The sequence below is a fragment of the Coregonus clupeaformis genome, chromosome 18 (assembly GCF_020615455.1).
Source record: "Coregonus clupeaformis isolate EN_2021a chromosome 18, ASM2061545v1, whole genome shotgun sequence".
Classification (NCBI taxonomy): Eukaryota; Metazoa; Chordata; class Actinopteri; order Salmoniformes; family Salmonidae; genus Coregonus; species Coregonus clupeaformis.
The window spans coordinates 18,548,299-18,570,241 of NC_059209.1; the positions used below are offsets into that span (position 1 = coordinate 18,548,299).

Sequence of the window (21,943 nt, forward strand, 5' to 3'; positions counted from 1 at the left end):
CTGTAATTGCAAACAAAGGTTTCTGTACCAAATATTAAGTTCTGCTTTTACTGATGTATCCAATACTTATGTCATGCAATAAAATGCAAATTAATTACTTAAAAATCATACAATGTGATTTTCTGGATTTTTGTTTTAGATTCCGTCTCTCACAGTTGAAGTGTACCTATGATACAAATTACAGACCTCTACATGCTTTGTAAGTAGGAAAACCTGCAAAATTGGCAGTGTATCAAATACTTGTTCTCCCCACTGTACGTACCGTGCGGAAGTCGGCATCCAGCCAGGACAGGTTGTGCCAGCTCTACGCTCCAGACCTCCAGTGCGCCTCCACAGCCTGGTACGGCCTGTGCCAGCTCCCAACACCAAACCAGTGGTGCGTGTCGCCAGCCCGGTACGCCCCATACCTGCTCCCCGCACCAAACCAGTGGTGCGCGTATCCAGTCCAGTACGGCCCGTACCTGCTCTCCGCACCAAACCAGTGGTGCGTGTCGCCAGCCCGGTACGCCCCGTACCTGCTCCCCGCCCCAAACCAGTGGTGCGTGTATCCAGTCCAGTACGGCCCGTACCTGCTCCCCGCACCAAACCAGTGGTGCGTGTCGCCAGCCCGGTAAGCCCCGTACCTGCTCCCCGCACTAATCCAGTGGTGCGTGTATCCAGTCCAGTACGGCCCGTGCCTGCTCCTCGCACCAAACCAGTGGTGCGTGTCTCCAGTCTGGCACGACCTGTGCCTGCTACCCGCACCAAACCAGTGGTGCGCATATCCAGTCCGGTACGGCCCGTACCTGCTCCCAACACCAAACCAGTGGTGCATGTCGCCAGCCCGGTACGCCCCATACCTTCTCCCCGCACCAAACCAGTGGTGTGTGTATCCAGTCCGGCACGACCCGTTCCTGCTCCCCGCACCAAACCAGCGGTGCGTGTCACCAGCCCGGTACGCCCCGTACCTGCTCCCCGCACCAAACCAGTGTTGCGTGTATCTAGTCCGGCACAGCCCGTGTCTGCTCCTCGCACCAAACCAGTGGTGCATGTCTCCAGTCTGGCACGACCCGTCCCTGCTCCTCACACCAGACCAGTGGTGCGTGTTCCCAGAGTAGTCCGCTCCACCGGTGCCTAGTTCAGCTCCGGTCAGCGGCTCCATTCCAGTGCCAGATTAATCCACTCTACCGGTGCCTAGTCCAGCCCCGGTCAGCTGCTCCAGTCCAGTGACAGAGCAGGAGCTCCACCGGTGCCCAGTCCAGCTCCGGTCAGCGGTTCCACTCCGGAGCCAGGGCAGTCCGCTCCACAGGGGTCCAGTTCAGCTCCGGTCAGCGGCTCCACTCCAGACCCAGACGTCAGCCCCTCTCCAGGGTCGGGGCCTCCCACACCAGGGTCCAAACAGGGCTTGGTGCATCGCGGGAGGATTGCCGATCCAGGCCCAGACGTCAGCCCCTCTCCAGGTTCGGGGCCTCCCACACCAGGGTCCAGACAGGGCTTGGTGCATCGTGGGAGGAAGGAGAGGGGAAGCATCGCGCCGAGGTCCAGACCAGACCAGGGGTGCAACGGGGAGGCAGAGAGGGAGAGGTCGTCACGCCCGGAGCCGGAGCCGCCTCCGAAGCTGAATGCCTATCCGGACCCTCCCCTTATGAGTTAGGTTGGTGCGGCCGGAGTACGCACCTTTGGGGGGGAGGGTACTGTCACGCCCTGGCCTTGAGAGGCCGGTTGTCTTTAGTTGGTTTGGTCAGGGCGTGAGTTTCTATGTGTATATCTATATTTAGATCTAGGTTTATATTTCTATGTTTGGCCCGGTGTGATTCCCAATAAGAGGCAGCTGTCGCTCGTTGTCTCTGATTGGGGATCATACTTAGGTAGCCTGGTTGCCTACCTTAGTGTGGGATCTTGTTTGAGTTTCTGTTTGGCTAGTTTCATTACAGCCCATAGAACTTCACGGTTCGTTGTTTGTTATTTTGTCAAGTGTTTATTCGTATTAATAAACATGTACGCATACCACGCTGCACATTGGTCTGACCCGTCTCTCAACGATCGTGACAGAAATAAACCTCCATCCCCTCATTTCTCCAGCAGGGTATGACCGCTTCTGTTCCCAGAACAGATAAGATGGACATTTTTGGTGCTAATAACCACTTTGCCTCAGCGGGCCACCTATTTGTTAAAATACACTACATCACCAAAAGTATGTGGACACCCCTTCAAATTAGTGGATTTGGCTATTTCAGCCACACCCGTTGCTGACAGTGTATAAAATCTCCATAGACAAACATTGGCAGTAGAACGGCCTTACTGAAGAGCTCAGTGACTTTCAATGTGGCACCGTCATAGGATGCCACCTTTCCAACAAGTCAGTTCGTCAAATTTCTGCCCTGCTAGAGATGCCCTATTCAACTGTAAGCGCTGGTATTGTTAAGTGGAAACGTCTAGGAGCAACAACGGCTCAGCCGCGAAGTGGTAGGCCACACAAGCTCACAGAACGGGACCGCCGAGTGTTGAAGCGAGTAGCACGTAAAAATCGTTTGTCCTTGGTTGCAAGACTCACTATCGAGTTCCAAACTGCCTCTGGAAGCAACGTCAGCACAATAACTGTTTGTAGGGAGCTTCAAGAAATGGGTTTCCATGGCCAAGCAGCCGAACACAAGCCTAAGATCACCATGCGCAATGCCAAGCGTCGGTTGGAATGGTGTGAAGTTTGCCGCCATTGGACTCTGGAGCAGTGGAAAAGCGTTCTCTGGAGTGATGAATCACGCTTCACCATCTGGCAGTCCGACGGACGAATCTGGGTTTGGCAGATGCCAGGAGAACTCTACCTGCCCGAATGCATAGTACCAACTGTAAAGTTTGGTGGTCTGGGGCTGTTTTTCATGGTTCGGGCTAGGCGCCTTAGATCCAGTGAAGGGGAATCTTAACGCTACAGCATGCAATGACATTCTAGACGATTCTGTGTTTCCAACTTTGTGGCAACAGTTTGGGGAAGTCCCTTTCCTGTTTCAGCATGACAATGCACCGTGCACAAAGCGAGGTCCATAGAGAAATGGTTTGTCGAGATCGGTGTGGAAGAACTTGACTGGCCTGCACAGAGCCCTGACCTCAACCCCATCGAACGCCCAACATCAGTGCCTGACCTCACTACTGCTCTTGTGGCTGAATGGAAGCAAGTCCCTGCAGCAATGTTCCAACATCTAGTGGAAAGGCTTCCCAGAAGAGTGGAGGCTGTTATAGCAGCAAAGGGGGCACCAACTCCATATAAATGCCCATGATTTTGGAATGAGATGTTCGACGAGCAGGTGTCCACATACTTTCGTTCTTAATGATCACTTACAAATGGCTAACATTAGGCATGTTGATCTTTTGGCCTCTGACTTACCTCCACCTAATTAGTGAAAAATAGTACTTGAATTCAGTTGAAATGCAAGCACAGGAAATCAAAATTCCAGTAATCGTTCTGAAAATGTTTCCCCACAGATTATGTTTTTGCCTTTAAAGCAAGGAAAGTGACACTTTGACACGCATTGAAATAATATTTGAGCTGATCTATCATTGTTCCTAGTTTTTATAAATGTTTTTGCACAGTACATAGAGAATGTGTATCAATACAACATGTGCAATGTCTGTGTTATATAATGAAAGTCTTGGGATTGTAGGTACCAGTGAACTCATCCTAAACAGCACTCAAGAACCTCCTTTTGGTAAGCAGAACAAAATGTAAATGTTCTCTTCATGTTGGTCAATGTTTCATTATTCCACAATTGATTTAAACTCATAGTCATTGGTGATATTTGTCTCCCATCACAGCGACAGATATAATGGCCCTGCTGATCGGGAACCTCTCATACCAGAACCACCCCCAGCTCAAGGCGCCCATGGTGGATGTGTATAACCTCACCAACCTCCTGCGCCAGCAGTGTATGAAAGAAGACCTAGAAGAATTTGATCCGTTCTTGTCAAGTTTCAGTCAAATCTTAGTTTGTTTGAGCTGGTTTTTCTAAACAAAATCAAATCATGGCATTTTTGGTTACATACGTTTGAGAAGTCACATTTTTGTCTTATTTCATTCACTTCTCTATTCACTGTCTCATTTACCCCTGTTCAATTCATTCCCATTACCTTCTCCTAGGTTTGCTGTACTATGCTGGTCATGTTTATGAGAATTACGGCAACAGCTTCATGGTACCTGTGGATGCTTCAAACCCGTAACGCTCAGCCAACTGCCTGTGTGTGCAGAGCATCCTCAAACTGATGCAGGAGAAGGAGACGGGCCTCAATGTGTTCCTGCTGGATATGTGTAGGAAGAGGTGGGTAAAGACTAGGATACTACCCACTGGGCAAAAACTGGTTGACTCAACATTGTTTCCACATCATTTCAACAAATAAATGAAATGTGATTACACTGAATCAAGGTGGAAAACTGATTGGATTTGCAAAAAGTCATTAACGTAAGGGAATGTCGTTTTTAATTCATCAACATTTTCGTCTAAATCCAATAACATGGGGACCAAATGTAAATCAAAACTAGACAAAGTTATGTTTCAACCAAATGTAAATCCAAGTTGAACTGATGTCTGTGCCCAGTGGGTATGCTAACCATGATACTTATGCTATGTTCACTATTATTCAGTGTCCCCTCCCTATTGGTAGCATGGGATATAAAGCCCTTCACCATATTGTTTGTTGTAATATTGTGACTATTTAATTTTTATTTTTAGAAATATTAACGATGAAACCACCCCAAACATACTGTACTATTGAGGGTCACCGCTAACATTGTTTTTGGATATTCAATGTAAGTAATCTGATGATTACTCAAAAATATATCTAAACTTCTATTTGTAGCATGTTACTTTGTATGAACAGATGAAATGATATATTTCCCAATGCTGTTCCATTCTTCTCTTGTGCAGCTGCCAAGATGCAGACGCTTTTGAGCTGAGCTCTAGTGGATTCACCAATAGTCTTCATCAAGTTTCTGAAGCAACGTCTTCTGGAGGATGAGAAGATCACTGTGTTGCTGGACAAAGTGGCTGAGGGTACAGAGTAATGGACCAATTATGTGTTGGTAAAATAATAATAATTTTGTAAATGTCACCTATTTGTGGTCATGGAGTATGCAAGTCAATTAATAATAAAGTATACAGAATTGCTCTAATGCAGTACCATGCAAAGTAAGTAACAGCAGTACAACAAAAAATACATATTCTGTGTTTGTTTTATCCAGACATGGGCCAGTTCAACGCCACTAACGGGAAGCAGGCTCTGGAGATCCGCAGCAGCCTATCAGAGAGGAGGGATCTGACGGACCCTATTCTGCCTGGCGACAGCTCTGACATGGCCCTGGCTCACAACGTCAGTGGGCCAAGGCTCACGGTAAGGACACACCTCAAACACAATCAAAGAATGAACGTAATTACAGTACGTTTCGATTTGAGTTGTTTAGCTGACGTTATCAATATACTTATTGTGGATGTAACGTTGTGTTTTTAGTCTAGAACTGCCTGAGAGTATATATCTGGACTTTGAGTGTGGGGCTCAGACCAAGCTGGGTTTGCTGCAGATTTCTCTGACGTGCTGGTCATCTACACCCACATTGTGAAGAAACCAGAGGACATGTCCTTCTGCCAGGCCCACATCATCAACTTCTCCCCGGTGAGTTGCTACAGTCTTTCACCCAGTTCTAAAATTATGCAAACTTGTTCCTTTCCCAGGCTCCTGTCACCAATTCTCACAGTTTCTTTCCTATCCACTACCCCTTCAAGTGTTCATAGATCTGAAAAGGTGTAACTAATCCAATAGCCTAATCCATTAAAGCTTTTCAGATCCGTGAACACCAAAGGGATAGGAGGATAGGGAAGGGAATTTAAACTCAATATGCCACTGATGCCATGATGTTTTTTCCTAGCTCTGTTCAATACAAATGAGAGCATTTTCCTTTCTTGGGGTTTACTGAAACAACATTAGGAGAATAGATGGCATTGTGCAGACTGCAAAGTCTTTCTTTTTGCTGGAGATATGTTTTGATGTCCAGCACCTGGCTCAAAACTATGCATATGCATATACAGTGCCTTCAGAAAGTATTAATAACCCTTGACTTATATTTCACATTTTGTTGTGTTACAGCCTGAATTTAAAATGGATTCAATAGATTTTATTTCCTAACCCATCTACACACAATACCCCATAATGACAAAGTGAAAACATGTTTTTAGAAATGTTTGCACATTTATTGAAAATGAAATAACAAAATATCTAATTTACATACACCACCAGTCAAAAGTTTGGACACACCTACTCATTCAAGGGTTTTTCTTAATTTTTCACATTGTAGAAGAATAGTGAAGACATCAAAACTATGAAATTACACATATAGAATCATGTAGTAACCAAAAAAGTGTTAAACAAAACGAAATATATTCTTCAAATAGCCATCCTTTGCCTTAATGACAGCTTTGCACAGTCTTGGCATTTTCTCAACCAGCTTCATGAGGTAGTCACCTGGAATGCATTTCAATTAACAGGTGTGCCTTAAAAGTTAATTTGTGGAATTTCTTTACTTCTCAGTGTGGTTTAGCTAATCAGTGGTGTTGTGACAAGGTGGGGGGGGTAGCCCTATTTGGTAAAAGACCAAGTCCATATTATGTCAAGAACAGCTCAAATAAGAGAAACGACAGTCCATCATTACTTTAAGACATGAAGGTCAGTCAATACGAAACATTTAAAGAACTTTGAACGTTTCTTCAAGTGCAGTCGCAAAAACCATAAAGAGCTGTGATGAAACTGGCGCTCATGAGGAAACACAAGCAATGGACATTAGACCGGTGGAAATGTGTCCTTTGGTCTCGAGTTCAAATTTGAGATTTTTGGTTCCAACCACCATGTCTTTGTCAGACGCGGTGTGGGTGAATGGATGATCTCCGCATGTGTAGTTCCCACCGTAAAGCATGGAGGAGGAGGTGTTATGGTGTGGGGGTGCTTTGCTGGTGACACTGTCTGTGATTTATTTAGAATTCAAGGCACACTTAACCAGCATGGCTACCACAGCATTCTGCAGCGATACTCCATCCCATCTGGTTTGGGCTTAGTGGGACTATCATTTGTTTTTCAACAGGACAATGACCCAACACACCTCCAGGCTGTGTAAGGGCTATTTTACCAAGAAGGAGAGTGATGGAGTGCTGCATCAGATGAACTGGCCTCCACAATCCCCCGACCTCAACCCAATTGAGATGGTTTGGGATGAGTCGGACCGCAGAATGAAGGAAAAACAGCCAACAAGTGCTCAGCATATGTGGGAACTCCTTCAAGACTGTTGGAAAAGCATTCCAGATGAAGCTGGTTGAGAGAATGCCAAGAGTGTGCAAAGCTGTCATCAAGGCAAAGGGTGGCTAATTGAAGAATCTCAAATATAAAATATATTTTGATTTGTTTAACACTTATTTGGTTACTACATGATTCCATATGTGTTATTTCATAGTTTTGATGTCTTCACTATTATTCTACAATGTAGAAAATAATAAAAATAAAGAAAAACGCTTGAATGAGTAGGTGTTCTAAAACTTTTGACTGGTACTGTATTTGTTGACCCCAAAAATATGAACAGGGAGACACCAGAGGAGATTGGTATCTACCTGCTCTCCAGCAGTCTGCCCCAGCACTGCCTCTACACAGGCCTCAACTCTCTACAGAAGCTCAGGGTAAGGGTACAAAAAAGAATCACCACTTTCTAGATTCTCACATTACTACTACTTTATTATACTGTCTTTGCCCCTTTTGTTTGATCTCTTGAATAAAGTTTTTTAAAACTACCTTCCTGTTTCTATGTGTGCCCTGTGTCCCCTCTGTAGGAGCAGCTGGTGTCATCTTAGGGCAGTGCTCACCTTGGACAAGAGAGTTTTGATCTCCATTGTAGCTATAGTATAAATATATAAGGTCAATAAAATATGATTCTACTCCTTGTCTTCTTCTCTGTAGGATCAGCTGTGGTTCACAGCGTGTATACAGGGCTCTTTCAAGGCTGTGCATGAGCTGGTGGACTGGACCACGGACGTCAACATCGGCAAGCCCCATATCGCCAAAGTAGACCTCCATGAGGAGGAACAGCTGTCTGCAGACCGGCCCCTCTTATTTACAATGATGGCCTACACCGGCCAAACCCGGACGACGCTGGGCCAATTGTGCGCTGCCCTATGGGACTCCCAATCACGTCCGATTGTGATACAGCCTGGAATCAAACCAGGGGGTCTGTAGTGATGCCTCAAGCACTGAGATGCAGTGCCTTAGACCACTGCGCCACTCGTACTGTTTAGTACTGTTACATATGCCTTGAAAAGGTTGTGTTTTTTGCAATTATCTTTCCTTTTGTTAGATAATGATAATATAATATGTAATATTGAGCTTTGAATAGCTAAACCGGTCTCAACCAGCCTCTTTCATATTATATAGAGAGATACAGTGAGGGAAAAAAGTATTTGATCCCCTGCTGATTTTGTACGTTTGCCCACTGACAAAGACATGATCAGTCTATAATTTTAATGGTAGGTTTATTTGAACAGTGAGAGACAGAATAACAACAAAAAAATCCAGAAAAAAACGCAAGATTTGACCTGTCCACAGAAGCAATCAATCAATCAGATTCCAAACTCTCCACCATGGCCAAGACCAGAGAGCTCTCCACGGATGTCAGGGACAAGATTGTAGACCTACACAAGGCTGGAATGGGCTACAAGACCATCGCCAAGCAGCTTGGTGAGAAGGTGACAACAGTTGGTGCGATTATTCGCAAATGGAAGAAACACAAAAGAACTGACAATCTCCCTCGCCTGGGGCTCCATGCAAGATCTCACCTCGTGGAGTTGCAATGATCATGAGAACGGTTAGGAATCAGCCCAGAACTACACGGGAGGATCTTGTCAATGATCTCAAGGCAGCTGGGACCATAGTCACCAAGAAAACAATTGATAAGACACTACGCCGTGAAGGACTGAAATCCTGCAGCGCCCGCAAGGTTCCCCTGCTCAATAAAGCACATTTACATGCCCGTCTGAAGTTTGCCAATGAACATCTGAATGATTCAGAGGAGAACTGGGTGAAAGTGTTGTGGTCAGATGAGACCAAAATTGAGCTCTTTGGCATCAACTCAACTCGCCGTGTTTGGAGGAGGAGGAATGCTGCCTATGACCCCAAGAACACCATCCCCACCGTCAAACATGGAGGTGGAAGCATTATGCTTTGGGGGTGTTTTTCTGCTAAGGGAACAGGACAACTTCACCGCATCAAAGGGACGATGGACGGGGCCATGTACCGTCAAATCTTGGGTGAGAACCTCCTTCCCTCAGCCAGGGCATTGAAAATGGGTCGTGGATGGGTATTCCAGCATGACAATGACCCAAAACACATGGCCAAGGCAACAAAGGAGTGGCTCAAGAAGAAGCACATTAAGGTCCTGGAGTGGCCTAGCCAGTCTCCAGACCTTAATCCCATAGAAAATCTGTGGAGGGAGCTGAAGGTTCGAGTTGCCAAACGTCAGCCTCGAAACCTTAATGACTTGGAGAAGATCTGCAAAGAGGAGTGGAACAAAATCCCTCCTGAGATGTGTGCAAACCTGGTGGCCAACTACAAGAAACGTCTGACCTCTGTGATTGCCAACAAGGGTTTTGCCACCAAGTACTAAGTCATGTTTTGCAGAGGGGTCAAATACTTATTTCCCTCATTAAAATGCAAATCAATTTATAACATTTTCGACATGCGTTTTTTTCTGGATTTTTTTGTTGTTATTCTGTCTCTCACTGTTCAAATAAACCTACCATTACAATTATAGACTGATCATGTCTTTGTCAGTGGGCAAACGTACAAAATCAGCTCACTGTATATATCCTGGAACTTTAAGAGCAGTTTCTGTAGAAGACTTCAGTAAAATGTAATGGTTTTATCCACATGGAGGCATTGTCATTTGATTTGATTTGATTTGTCTCTCATTATATAAACCACAGTTCTGGACATGGATTGTTTTTCATGGGGTTCTTATGAAACATCTCTGTATTTATTACAAAGAAGCTCAAGTACTAGGCTGTGTCAGAAGAAGGCCCAAAAAATTGTCAAAGATTCCAGTCACCCAAGTCACCCCCCCCATCCTTAACAGCTTCTACCCCCAAGCCATAAGGCTGCTGAACCATTAATCAAATGGTCACCCGGACTATTTACATTGACCCCCCCACCCCTTGTTTTTACACTGCTGCTATTCGCTGTTTATTATCTATGCATAGTTACTTTACCCCTACCTACATGGACAAATTACCTCGACTAACCTGTACTCCCGCACATTGACTTGGTACCAGTACCCCCTGTATATAGCCTCGTTATTGTTATTTTATTGTGTTACTTTTTATTTTATTTTTTACTTTATTTTATTTAGTAAATATTTTTTAAACTCTATTTCTTGAACTGCATTGTTGGTTAATGGTTTGTAAGTAAGCATTTCACGGTAAGGTCTACATCTGTTGTATTCAGCACATGTGACAAATAAAAATTGATTTGAAGTACAAAAATCCAGTTGTATACAGTCCGTTTTACAAAGGCTTTACCGAAGATTCAGAGGAATGTATTATTTTTATCATGAAACAATTCAGAGCATTTATAACCATGATGACATTTATCCTCCTAATTGTAGATTCTTGCAAAGAAGACATGAGGTTTACTGTATATAAAAAGAACAGAAAACCGTATTAACCACAACAACAAAAATACTTTTACTGCCATCCCTGTGATGTTTGTCCTGACCTCCTCCCCACAGCTTTCTGAGAAAGACAGATTAAGAGTCATCTCCCTGGGAGAGGGCCCTCTATTGACAGATTAACCAATTTAAGACTGGTTACATTTAGATCGTGTAGTAGGCCTACTGTATGTGTTTCAGATAAATCCAAGCCCACAGTCTAGATTAGAATACTTGAAAGCTGGAATATTTCAGGGAAGTCCAACCTTGGAAATCGTTGGTCAAACTTGGTGCTTAGGTACTAATCTCAAATCAACTGAACCAATGTTTCCTCTCATCACATTACAGAGCACTTCTCCTCTGCTTTAGATTTCATCTCAACCATGGTGGCCGAGGCTTTCTCCTTGATCTGGTCCATGTCCATGTTCTGGAGGTTCTGTATCTGGCCCAGGATAGAGTCCTTCTCCTCTTCCTCTGTGGCATCCTCATCCACCATTTTGAGTAGTTCTTCAGGCACGTCGATGTCGTCTCCTGCCAACTCCATCAGGTTTGCGTCCTGTTCACTCTAAACACAGCAAGCAATGCACAGATCAGACTGGCTGAGGACGAATGTATTATGCCCACGTCCAGTATCAATATTCTCATGTTTAAATTCTATAGTTTATCTTCCTGGCCCATTAAAAAAAACATATAATATTTATTTCCTGACCATGTGACCTGACCAGGTACGATTTTGGGCCGGAAGGCACCTGATTCGGTCACGTGGTCAGAAAACATTTCTGCCCCTAGGTCCAACAGCTAAATAAACAGCTTAGCATTGCATGTGACCCTCTATGACCCTGACAGGGCCTGTGATATAGATGGCATACACACACACATACACACAGGGCATTTCAGGCCTGGGGCTCAAACGCAGGATAGCCGCGGTCACTGGTCTTTTTTTATGCCTTAATCTCTTTGCTCTACTCAGGCCTATCTGACTAGCAGGCCATGTGCTCCTGTAAATGTACTCAGTCACACACTCTGACACCGACCGACACAGCCTCTGTTGCATCATTTTACTCATTTGTGATAATGTGTTCTCGTTTACTGAGAAATTGCATAAGATTATCACCTTACGTCATTCACAGAAAATTACAAATGTGTGTTTTTTATTATTGAGGCCATTTTGCTATTGAGGGCATTTTTATCAAAAAAATCATTTTTCAAAGTATTTCTTCTATGCATTTCTCCTCTTGTTTCATATGACATGAGCATGGAGGAGAATGACAGGAGACTGTCTTACCTTTGGTAGTCTGTATTTGTCTCTTAAGCACGTTCTCAGTGTGGCCCTCTCAGCCTTCTTTACCAAGAACTCTGAATCTCTCTCCATCCTGTTTTCAGACAAGAACAGAAACGATGTTACCAAACCTATAAAAGCTTATTAATATATTGTCCAGCAGTCTATCATATAACTCTTCCAAAATTCTAAAAAGGTAAACAGCTTGTATTTTCACTGTGTGATGCTGGTTGTGTAAAGGTTTGCATTCTTTTTTTCAGAGATACAAATCTGTGTACAGATCTGTTTCTATGCTTCTGTGCAATGATAATTATTCAAGGCCATTGCAGTTTTCATATCAATCAATCACATTTTATAGGCGTCAGTTCTAAATAAGATAATGTAGGAAAACAAAAAAATATAAATGACTCAGTTTCTGGGGCAGCAGAGTAATATATATTTTTATATTAATCTCCAGATTATGGCAGCATTGTCAATCCCACCACTCTCAGCAATTGGAGACAGACAGTAATTCTGAATTAATCTGGGTGTGAAGTAATCTAGGACTGTATGGTGGTTAGTCTGCCTTCAGTTTGACTCTTGTGATCCTAATATTTGGTAAAGCATTCTTCATAAAAATGGTAAAATATGTTCCATTTTATTTTACTTTTATCAGTGTAATACTGTTGACTCAAGGTACATTTACAGGTGGTTTTCTCATTGCACTGTATCTCCTTTACAACTGTTTGGCTTTTTTACTTCACATAACTAGGATAATAAAAAAGTGCTAAAATTTTTCACAAAAGCTAAAGTTTCAAACTAAATCCTCTGCTCTTGCTTGCTATTGAATAAATATAATACAAAATGTCAATTTTAATAATTCCAATGAGGTTGGCCTCAGATTCAGGAGTATAATTTATTTTACATTTAATTTCAATTGAATAAGAATTCAATCTGTACTTCTTATATTTGGCTGAATTGAAATGGAATTGACCCAACCTTGAAGCATTCCTTTCCCCCTAAGCATCCTTTCTAGTTGTTTGATTACCACTTTGTATGACTTTTTACAGTACAGTAAAATAAGGGCTAGTAGTAGTGACTTACTTTTCCTCCACCATCTGTTTCTGGTACTCCTCTGCCTCCTCTCTAGACATCCCCTCGGTGGACATGGTGACGTCTCCTTTTCCTCTGGTAGAACACTAGAGGAGAGAGCTGGACTGGACAGTGCTCTACTACTGTAGCTCTTCACCAAACTGCTCGACTACTCACTCTCAGCCTCAACCGGGTGAATACCCTACCAGGGGATTTGCAGACAAGTTTTGGTCACTGAGTCCCTGGATTCGATTGGTCTCCAAGCAGGCTAAGCCAAGAGAGGCCTTAGACTGAGGGATGGCGCTGTGAAGGGCACGGCTGATCACTGATGGGCCGTGTAACTAAATCTGAGGAATTTCTGCTAACACAATAATCTGGATTAATCCATTTGGGGACAGGTGGTTTAAATTAAAACATTTAATATAAGTAATGAAAGTGAAAGTTCACAGGGACTGCTTTTGAGATGGGTACTATTGTGGTTTAGACTGGTACAGTGGTATATTCTACAGACAGGGCAGGGCGCTAGACTCACTACTCTTGTCTCATGCTACGAGTTTGACTTTAATCCCCTTACATCCCCAACCACAGCCTGAGCGCCAATAGATGTCCCAGACAGAGAGAGTGGAAATTGTATACCACTGAGTAAATCACTAGATCTGCACTCAATACATTCAACTATACTGTCTTGTCCAAGGTAAACAACTTTCAACATATGCATTTCATTCGAATATAAAAATTGTGAATACAGAAATGGTATTGAATACTGAAGTAAACTCAACCGTTGCCAATATTAGCACAGGTGATGTTTATGGTATAAATCTGATATTGTACATATCATTTGGGGGGAATAATGGACAAGGACTTTGGACAGTGATCTCCAAGATGACAGGCCTACTGTACCATGTGACTTACAGCCGTCCTACACCACATCTTACATGACCTGTATATCTATTTACCCCCCCCCTCCCACCACAAGTTATTTTTCAACCAAATGTTTGTACTGTAGTGTAGGGTTGTCATATGATACTCACTGTACTGTACTTTTTTTTGCACCTTCCATTACAGGGTTGCTGTTGCACTATGGGACAGGACTGTCTGTACCCTTGGTCTGTGTCTGTATGAATTATAGATGAACACCAGCAGGCAGAGGAGGAAGTAGGCTGATATCTTTGCTGCGTCACCGATGCTGAGGGGAAGAACAAGGAGGGGAGGGAAGGAGGCCCCAGCGAGAGAGAGAGAGGAGTAGCAGGTAGCTGATGAGAGAGAGAGATCTGATAGAAAAACTCTATGCAGCAGATAATACAGGACTAGCTGACTGACTGAAACAACCATGTTTTCGCCCTGGATCCCTTCCCTTCAGCTCATCCTGCTGCCTCTCTGCTGGAGAGGCATCTATACAAGTAAATATAGATTCTGTATTTTATATGTATCAGCTTTGTACACAGGTCTTTCTGCTTGGCCAGTTGTGATGAAAAATTGTGGCTGTGAGTCTTCGCTGCAGCAGTACATCTGCAAATGTGCATTAGATTTTCACAGTAACTGCATTGGTGTGGTGTATTCAATATGCTTCTAATCCTTCAGTATTATGTATCAGGAGGACATTGGACCCAATAACTTGGTCTGTTGCATGCTTCGATACTGCATCACCAGAGATGCCATTTTTTTCATTACTGAGACAAATTTCCGTTACTGGTGGTGTGCTGCTGGCAATGACTTTGAAATGTGTACTGTTAGCATCCTGTGCTTTACATGACTATTACATGGCCTACCCTTTGTGGCAGTTAACTGCTTAAATGTCAGATATATATAATATACAGTACTCGGTCATTCCACCAAATTGAGTACCTTTTGCGGTAGTGTAACTTGGTAAAAAAAATACCACATGTTCAACTCAATAGAAAACATGTTTTATCATCTCAAGAGGTTAAATAAAGACATTACTGTAGTAAGTGCCTATTAAGTGCTAAATAAAGGGTTGACCGTATCAGGGTTGACAATTTAATCTTAAATCAGCCATGAATCACCTTGTGATAGGGGGAATGGAAGCTTGTTGTGTGCAACAGGGAGTGTTGTTAAAACATTTCTAGCCTGTTTATCTATAGGTAACAGGGTTGACGTGTTATGCTCGAACTGCTCAGTTTTCTACCACAACATGGACAAAAAGCACACTATTTCACTATTAGATGTTCAATGTTCCTTTAGACATTTTTTTTATTAAAGGAATAGTTTCAGCATATTAAAACTCACTGGCCAGTTTATTAGGTACTCCCATCTAGTACCGGGTCGGAGCCCGCTTTGCCACCAGAACAGCCTGAATTCTTCACAGAGGGACATGTCAAAACTCAGAATTTTTGATTTATTGAATTTTACATGTGGTCTATATTGAAGGGCACTTCATTTAATATGCCAGGCTTTTATAATGCAATATTTGTGCACAATTTCTACTTAAAATATCAAAGGGACTCAAAATTTACTCTTTTCGTGGATCAACCCAACTATGTTTAGTGTTAAGACTACTGAGCTTTGAAAAAGTATGTACATACAGTGCCTTCAGAAAGTATTCACACCCCTTTACTTTTCCGAGATTTTGTTGTGTTACAGCCTGAATTTAAAATGATTACATTTAGATTTTGTGTCACTGGCCTACACACAATACCCCATAATGTCAAAGTGGAATTATGTTTTTATTAATTTTTACAAATTAATAAAACATGAAAAGCTGAAATGTATTCAACCACAAAGACCAGGAATGTTTTCCAATGCCTCGCAAAGAAGGGCACCTATTGGTTGATGATTAAAAAAAAAGCAGACACTGAATATCACTTTGAGCATGGTAAAGTTATTAATTACACTTTGGATAGTGTATCAATACACACAGTCACTACAAAGATACAGGCATCGTTCCTAACTCAGTTGCCGGAGAGGAAGGAAACCGCTGAGGGATTTCACCATGAGGCCAATTGTGACTTTAAAACAGTTACAGAGTTTAATGGCTGTGATAGGAGTAAACTGAGGATGGATCTACAATATTGTAGTTACTCCACAATCCTAACCTGAATGACAGAGTGAAAAGAAGGAAGCCTGTACAGAATAAAACATATTCCAAAACATGCATCCTGTTTGCATTAAGGCCCTAAAGTAAAACTGCAAAAGATGAAGCAAAGAAAATGAACTTTAGGTCCTGAGTACAAAGTGTTATGTTTGGTGCAAATCCAACACAACACATCACTCAGTAACACTCTTCATATCAAACAACAATGTTTATGTTAATTTCCCTTACAGCAGAAACAAATCCTCAGTTGGTTTTGACGGATCCAGTCACAACAGTCTTTAAGAGTGCAGTCCTGAAAGGTAACTACTAGAGAGTTCTTGTTTTAGTCACTAGTTTGTGTTGTTGGTGTTCACAATTTTATATTGTAGTGGTGTAGTGTTACATGTTAATTCCATTCTTCACTCAATCATCTTGTGATACTTTAGAAAATGTTTTGTCTGAAATTCTGGTATATGTTCATCTGCATGTTTTGTGTAAAGTTTACATATCTATTTTAGCTGTATTATAGGGTTGAACAGTTGTCTCATTTTAGCTTCTTTCTTTCTATCTGTTTGAAATCCCACCAAAATTCTAAACACAGGGGACAGTCTGGTTGAAAAAGTTGAAATCTTGAAACCCATCGATTTAGAGCTAGCATGTACCTGGACCGGTAATCCAAACAAACTACCAAACATTACCGGGTACTGGCGAAAAGATGGGATTGAAATTCCTAACTCTCGGCTTACTGTACAATTGGAGAATGAACAATATAATCTCAAAAGAGTGTAAGTATGTATTCATTATTCCATCAGGGATAGAGAATGTAAACCTGAAATGTAACTGTCTGTCATCTACATGTAAATATACACAGAAATATACAATGGTCTATGATAACTATGTTAATTATACAGGTTGGGAGAATATCTTCAGTATCTACTTTGACGACAACCAACCCGTACCTCTAGACCAGACTCGATTGGACCAGAGTAATAAAAAAATAATGTTTATCAGCTAAATTGCTCTTCTGGTTAACGAATAGGTATTTATATGTTGGCTAGGCCTTCTAGAAGTCATTCAATTCAGTTTATTAGCGTAAAATAAATATAATATAGGCTATGCAGAGTGGGTCCATTCGGGTCCAATCGAGTTTATCAGCTGTAGTTACATAGACCCAAGACTAGGGCAGAGACCCGATGACAATCAAACAGGACCCGACCCAGACCTGAGGGAAAAGTTTGGGTCCCGGGTCGGGTCTCGGGTATTCGGGTTGACCCGTGAAGACCTCTACGATGTATTACTTTGTGCAAATACACTTTTGGTACAGGACTTGGTAATATTTCACTACTGAAGCAGTTAAAATTATACACTTTGCCTCTGTTATTTTGTATCCCAGAGCAGTGGGTTCCTTGACTACCAGCAATCACCTGTTTGTCAGACTGTAACCAATCCTGGCCCATGGCCAGAGGCTAGAGCCCATTTCTTGCCAACATCTTCTAATGATGTGCCTAATTGACATTTGATAGTGAATGTTTCTTAGACTGACAAAACATCTATATTTTAGATATACAGTGGGGGAAAAAAGTATTTAGTCAGCCACAAATTGTGCAAGTTCTCCCACTTAAAAAGATGAGAGAGGTCTGTAATTTTCATCATAGGTACACGTCAACTATGACAGACAAAATGAGGAAGAAAATTCCAGAAAATCACATTGTAGGATTTTTAATGAATTTATTTGCAAATTATGGTGGAAAATAAGTCTTTGGTCAATAACAAAAGTTTCTCAATACTTTGTTATATACCCTTTGTTGGCAATGACACAGGTCAAACGTTTTCTGTAAGTCTTCACAAGGTTTTCACACACTGTTGCTGGTATTTTGTAGCCGTGGTCCTCTGTAGCTCAGCTGGTAGAGCACGGCGCTTGTAACGCCAAGGTAGTGGGTTCGATCCCCGGGACCACCCATACACAAAAAAATGTATGCAAGCATGACTGTAAGTCGCTTTGGATAAAAGCGTCTGCTAAATGGCATATTATTATTATTATTATTATATTATTATTTTGGCCCATTCCTCCATGCAGATCTCCTCTAGAGCAGTGATGTTTTGGGGCTGTCGCTGGGCAACACAGACTTTCAACTCCCTCCAAAGATTTTCTATGGGGTTGAGATCTGGAGGACTGGCTAGGCCACTCCAGGACCTTGAAATGCTTCTTACGAAGCCACTCCTTCGTTGCCCGGGTGGTGTGTTTGGGATCATTGTTATGCTGAAAGACCCAGCCACGTTTCATCTTCAATGCCCTTGCTGATGGAAGGAGGTTTTCACTCAAAATCTCACGATACATGGCCCCATTCATTCTTTCCTTTACACGGATCAGTCGTCCTGGTCCCTTTGCAGAAAAACAGCCCCAAAGCATGATGTTTCCACCCCCATGCTTCACAGTAGGTATGGTGTTCTTTGGATGCAACTCAGCATTCTTTGTCCTTCAAACACGACGAGTTGAGTTTTTACCAAAAAGTTATATTTTGGTTTCATCTGACCATATGACATTCTCCAAATCCTCTTCTGGATCATCCAAATGCACTCTAGCAAACTTCAGACGGGCCTGGACATGTACTGGCTTAAGCAGGGGGACACGTCTGGCACTGCAGGATTTGAGTCCCTGGCGGCGTAGTGTGTTACTGATGGTAGGCTTTGTTACTTTGGTCCCAGCTCTCTGCAGGTCATTCACTAGGTCCCCCCGTGTGGTTCTGGGATTTTTGCTCACCGTTCTTGTGATCATTTTGACCCCCACGGGGTGAGATCTTGCGTGGAGCCCCAGATCGAGGGAGATTATCAGTGGTCTTGTATGTCTTCCATTTCCTAATAATTGCTCCCACAGTTGATTTCTTCAAACCAAGCTGCTTACCTATTGCAGATTCAGTCTTCCCAGCCTGGTGCAGGTCTACAATGTTGTTTCTGGTGTCCTTTGACAGCTCTTTGGTCTTGGCCATGGTGGAGTTTGGAGTGTGACTGTTTGAGGTTGTGGACAGGTGTCTTTTATACTGATAACAAGTTCAAACAGGTGCCATTAATACAGGTAACGAGTGGAGGACAGAGGATCCTCTTAAAGAAGAAGTTACAGGTCTGTGAGAGCCAGAAATCTTGCTTGTTTGTAGGTGACCAAATACTTATTTTCCACCATAATTTGCAAATAAATTCATTACAAATCCTACAATGTGATTTTCTGGAAAAAAAAATCTCAATTTGTCTGTCATAGTTGACGTGTACCTATGATGAAAATTACAGGCCTCTCTCATCTTTTTAAGTGGGAGAACTTGCACAATTGGTGGCTGACTAAATACTTTTTTTCCCCACTGTAAGTGAAAATTAAGCTATGATTATATTAGCAATGATTATATCTTTTACAGGTTCAGAATTAATGAGGATACCCTTGGGAATTACTCATGCATCTTTAGTGATACCGACAAGGAGGCAAAAATTGATTTCAATTTGGCAGGTACAGTATGTTATATGACATAAGTTGATGCATACACCATATTTCACATTCTCTAGTCTCATTCAAAGCCATGTATTGCTACAGGCATGTCAAGTTAGGCTACATATTCTCTGTCATCCAGTATTACACGTTTTCATTAAATAAAAAGTTTAGTGACATGATCCTTCACAACATTACAAGAATGCACAGAAATTGACTAAAAACCCATCTGTGCAAGGCGCTGGCAATTTGTATTGAGTAATGAAGTGTGCCTATAGATAGCATTGTGATCTTGATACTGGTACCTTTCTTTTCCTCCAGCCCCAGAGGTGGGCGATAAGACGGACAAGCCTATTGTTGCCTATGTGGGGGACTCTGTGGCGATGGCCTGTAAAACCAAGCTTCCCCCTAACACCTGGCTTTGGTACAAAGCAAACGGAACTGAGCAGGTGAGAAGGCTGCCCAAATGTAATCAATGTGTAAAGGGAGACGTAGTTAATAACTAATGTTGATGGCGTATTGTAACCTAAGATGTTTTTATTTCACTCAACTTACAGTTGACCATTAATAAGTCATATAATGTTATTTCATTTGACAGTTATGACAATTATCAATAGTACCGCTTTGTCTTAGAGGCTTCGTTCCATCATTTTCTTTTGGTTTCAGGAACTGATCAATGCATCTACTGACCCCCTTCGTTACAAGATTATTATTGTGGATGGAAACACAACCAAGCTCACTGTGATGAACCTGACAGAGGAGGACTCTGGTGTCTATGTCTGCAGCGCCATCTATAATATCAAGGCCAGTGTGAGCCGGGTGGAAGTTCGGGTCATCACCTTCATGGAGCCTCTGAAACCCTTCATAGCCATCGTGGCTGAGGTGATCATCCTGGTCCTCCTCATTCTGCTCTATGAGAGGTGGAGCTCACGGAAGAGCAGTAACTCGCCAACAGGTAATAACATACATACTGCTTTGCATACAGCTTTGTGTAGCATATGGGGATGTGTGAAACTTACTCCTCAACCTGAAGTGTCCCCACTTGCGCCACCGAATAGCTAGCTTTTCGTGTGGCGCGACTGGTAAGACACTTCGGGAGGGTGGTCACGTTTCACGTGAGTCGAATCAGGAGGAAGCGATACTCGCTAAGCAAGCAGCGTGACGCCCTCAACATTTGCATACAGCTTTGCAGTAGCTTTCAGGACCATTGTTTTATCCTCCATGTATTGTGTTCTATATAACATGATGGTCGTCCTTTGTAGGTATAAAATTAAACTCTCACATTTTCTTATTCTCAGAAAATGGGATGCATGCTGAACAAACGCATAAATTGTGAGTATTTTTTTAAAAGCTAATCATGCCTTATTCAAGGGAATTGTATTGTTTGACTGATTCTTACAGTGACATTATTTTGCACATACGGTCTTTTCAATACTAAGATGCTCTTTTTAATTTCTGCTATTTTAGGACAAGGGAAGGTAATAATGGAATGGATGACAATACCACAACGAGACAACGAAAGATTTAAACAGATACAGCATCAACAGGGTAAATAAACTATAAGAAATGTATGTTCCTAGTGCTAAATTTGGTTCTCTGAGTGTGCTTGAAACCATTTCTTATTCATAAATCAATAGCAAAAAAAATGTAACAATGATAAGTAGTTTCATAACCTTACTCAACAAGAAAACGTCTTATGGCAAACTGTTGCAGGAACACCTTTTCCACAAAAACATCCTCTACCAAAGACATCTACCATAAAATGTCACCCTTTCTGAATGCGTGAACTGAAAAATCTTAGTAAAATATGTTTTCTTTGTGGGTCAATAATTATATTCATGCAACAATGCATTTCTTCTGCATTTAGACAGAAATTATCCCTATATTTGTATTTGTCCATGATTCATTAACCATCATACTACCAGTACCTATGACGTTGTGAAAATAGCAGTGATATCTAAGCACAGTGTGTTGTTTGGTTCGGTTGATGAGATAGCTCGAGAGGCCTTCTCTTGCCTAACAGGATGTGTGTGCCTGTGGTTTAACATAAATGCCTATGTCTTCCTGTTTGACAAGTCTTCTTACTCATCTTCAACTGCACTTATCAATTACATATGGTAGTTGGTGTGCAGTACCTTGTACTTTGACAAACAAGTACATTCTCTGCTTTGCTGATATAATTAATCCCTTGAAGTCCCATATGACGTTTATTTTACATTATCTGTCAGTGTTAAAGCCGTGTGCCTTTAATATACATTTTAAAATGCTATATTATTGTTGTCCTAACTCAGATGTAACTTTCCTGTTGTATATGAATGGTAAATAAAAATCCTAATGATGGATCATCTTTGTCAGTATCCCTGATAAATAGTTGTGGCAAATATATTTATAACTAAC

General features: G+C 42.2%; 2 protein-coding genes and 1 pseudogene across 2 annotated transcripts; 2 read left to right on the top strand and 1 right to left on the bottom strand.

Annotated features, from left to right (window-relative positions):
• The first annotated feature begins 3,797 nt into the window (after positions 1–3,797).
• Positions 3,798–8,354, top strand: LOC121550709 (annotated as a pseudogene).
• A 2,217-nt stretch (positions 8,355–10,571) lies between these two features.
• LOC121550869 (complexin-4) lies at positions 10,572–13,322 on the bottom strand. The gene is made up of 3 exons (XM_041863265.2): positions 13,056–13,322; positions 11,979–12,066; positions 10,572–11,258 (listed from the first exon to the last, which is right to left on the bottom strand). Exons 1-3 carry the CDS (start codon positions 13,118–13,120, stop codon positions 11,031–11,033), a joined length of 381 nt encoding a protein of 126 aa, XP_041719199.1. The 5' UTR covers positions 13,121–13,322; the 3' UTR covers positions 10,572–11,030.
• Positions 13,323–14,173: 851 nt separating this feature from the next.
• Positions 14,174–21,889, top strand: emb (embigin). Its single transcript, XM_041863610.2, has 8 exons — positions 14,174–14,443; positions 16,326–16,394; positions 16,676–16,859; positions 19,479–19,567; positions 19,868–19,995; positions 20,213–20,501; positions 20,845–20,878; positions 21,014–21,889. Exons 1-8 carry the CDS (start codon positions 14,374–14,376, stop codon positions 21,072–21,074), a joined length of 924 nt encoding a protein of 307 aa, XP_041719544.1. The 5' UTR covers positions 14,174–14,373; the 3' UTR covers positions 21,075–21,889.
• Positions 21,890–21,943: the final 54 nt, after the last annotated feature.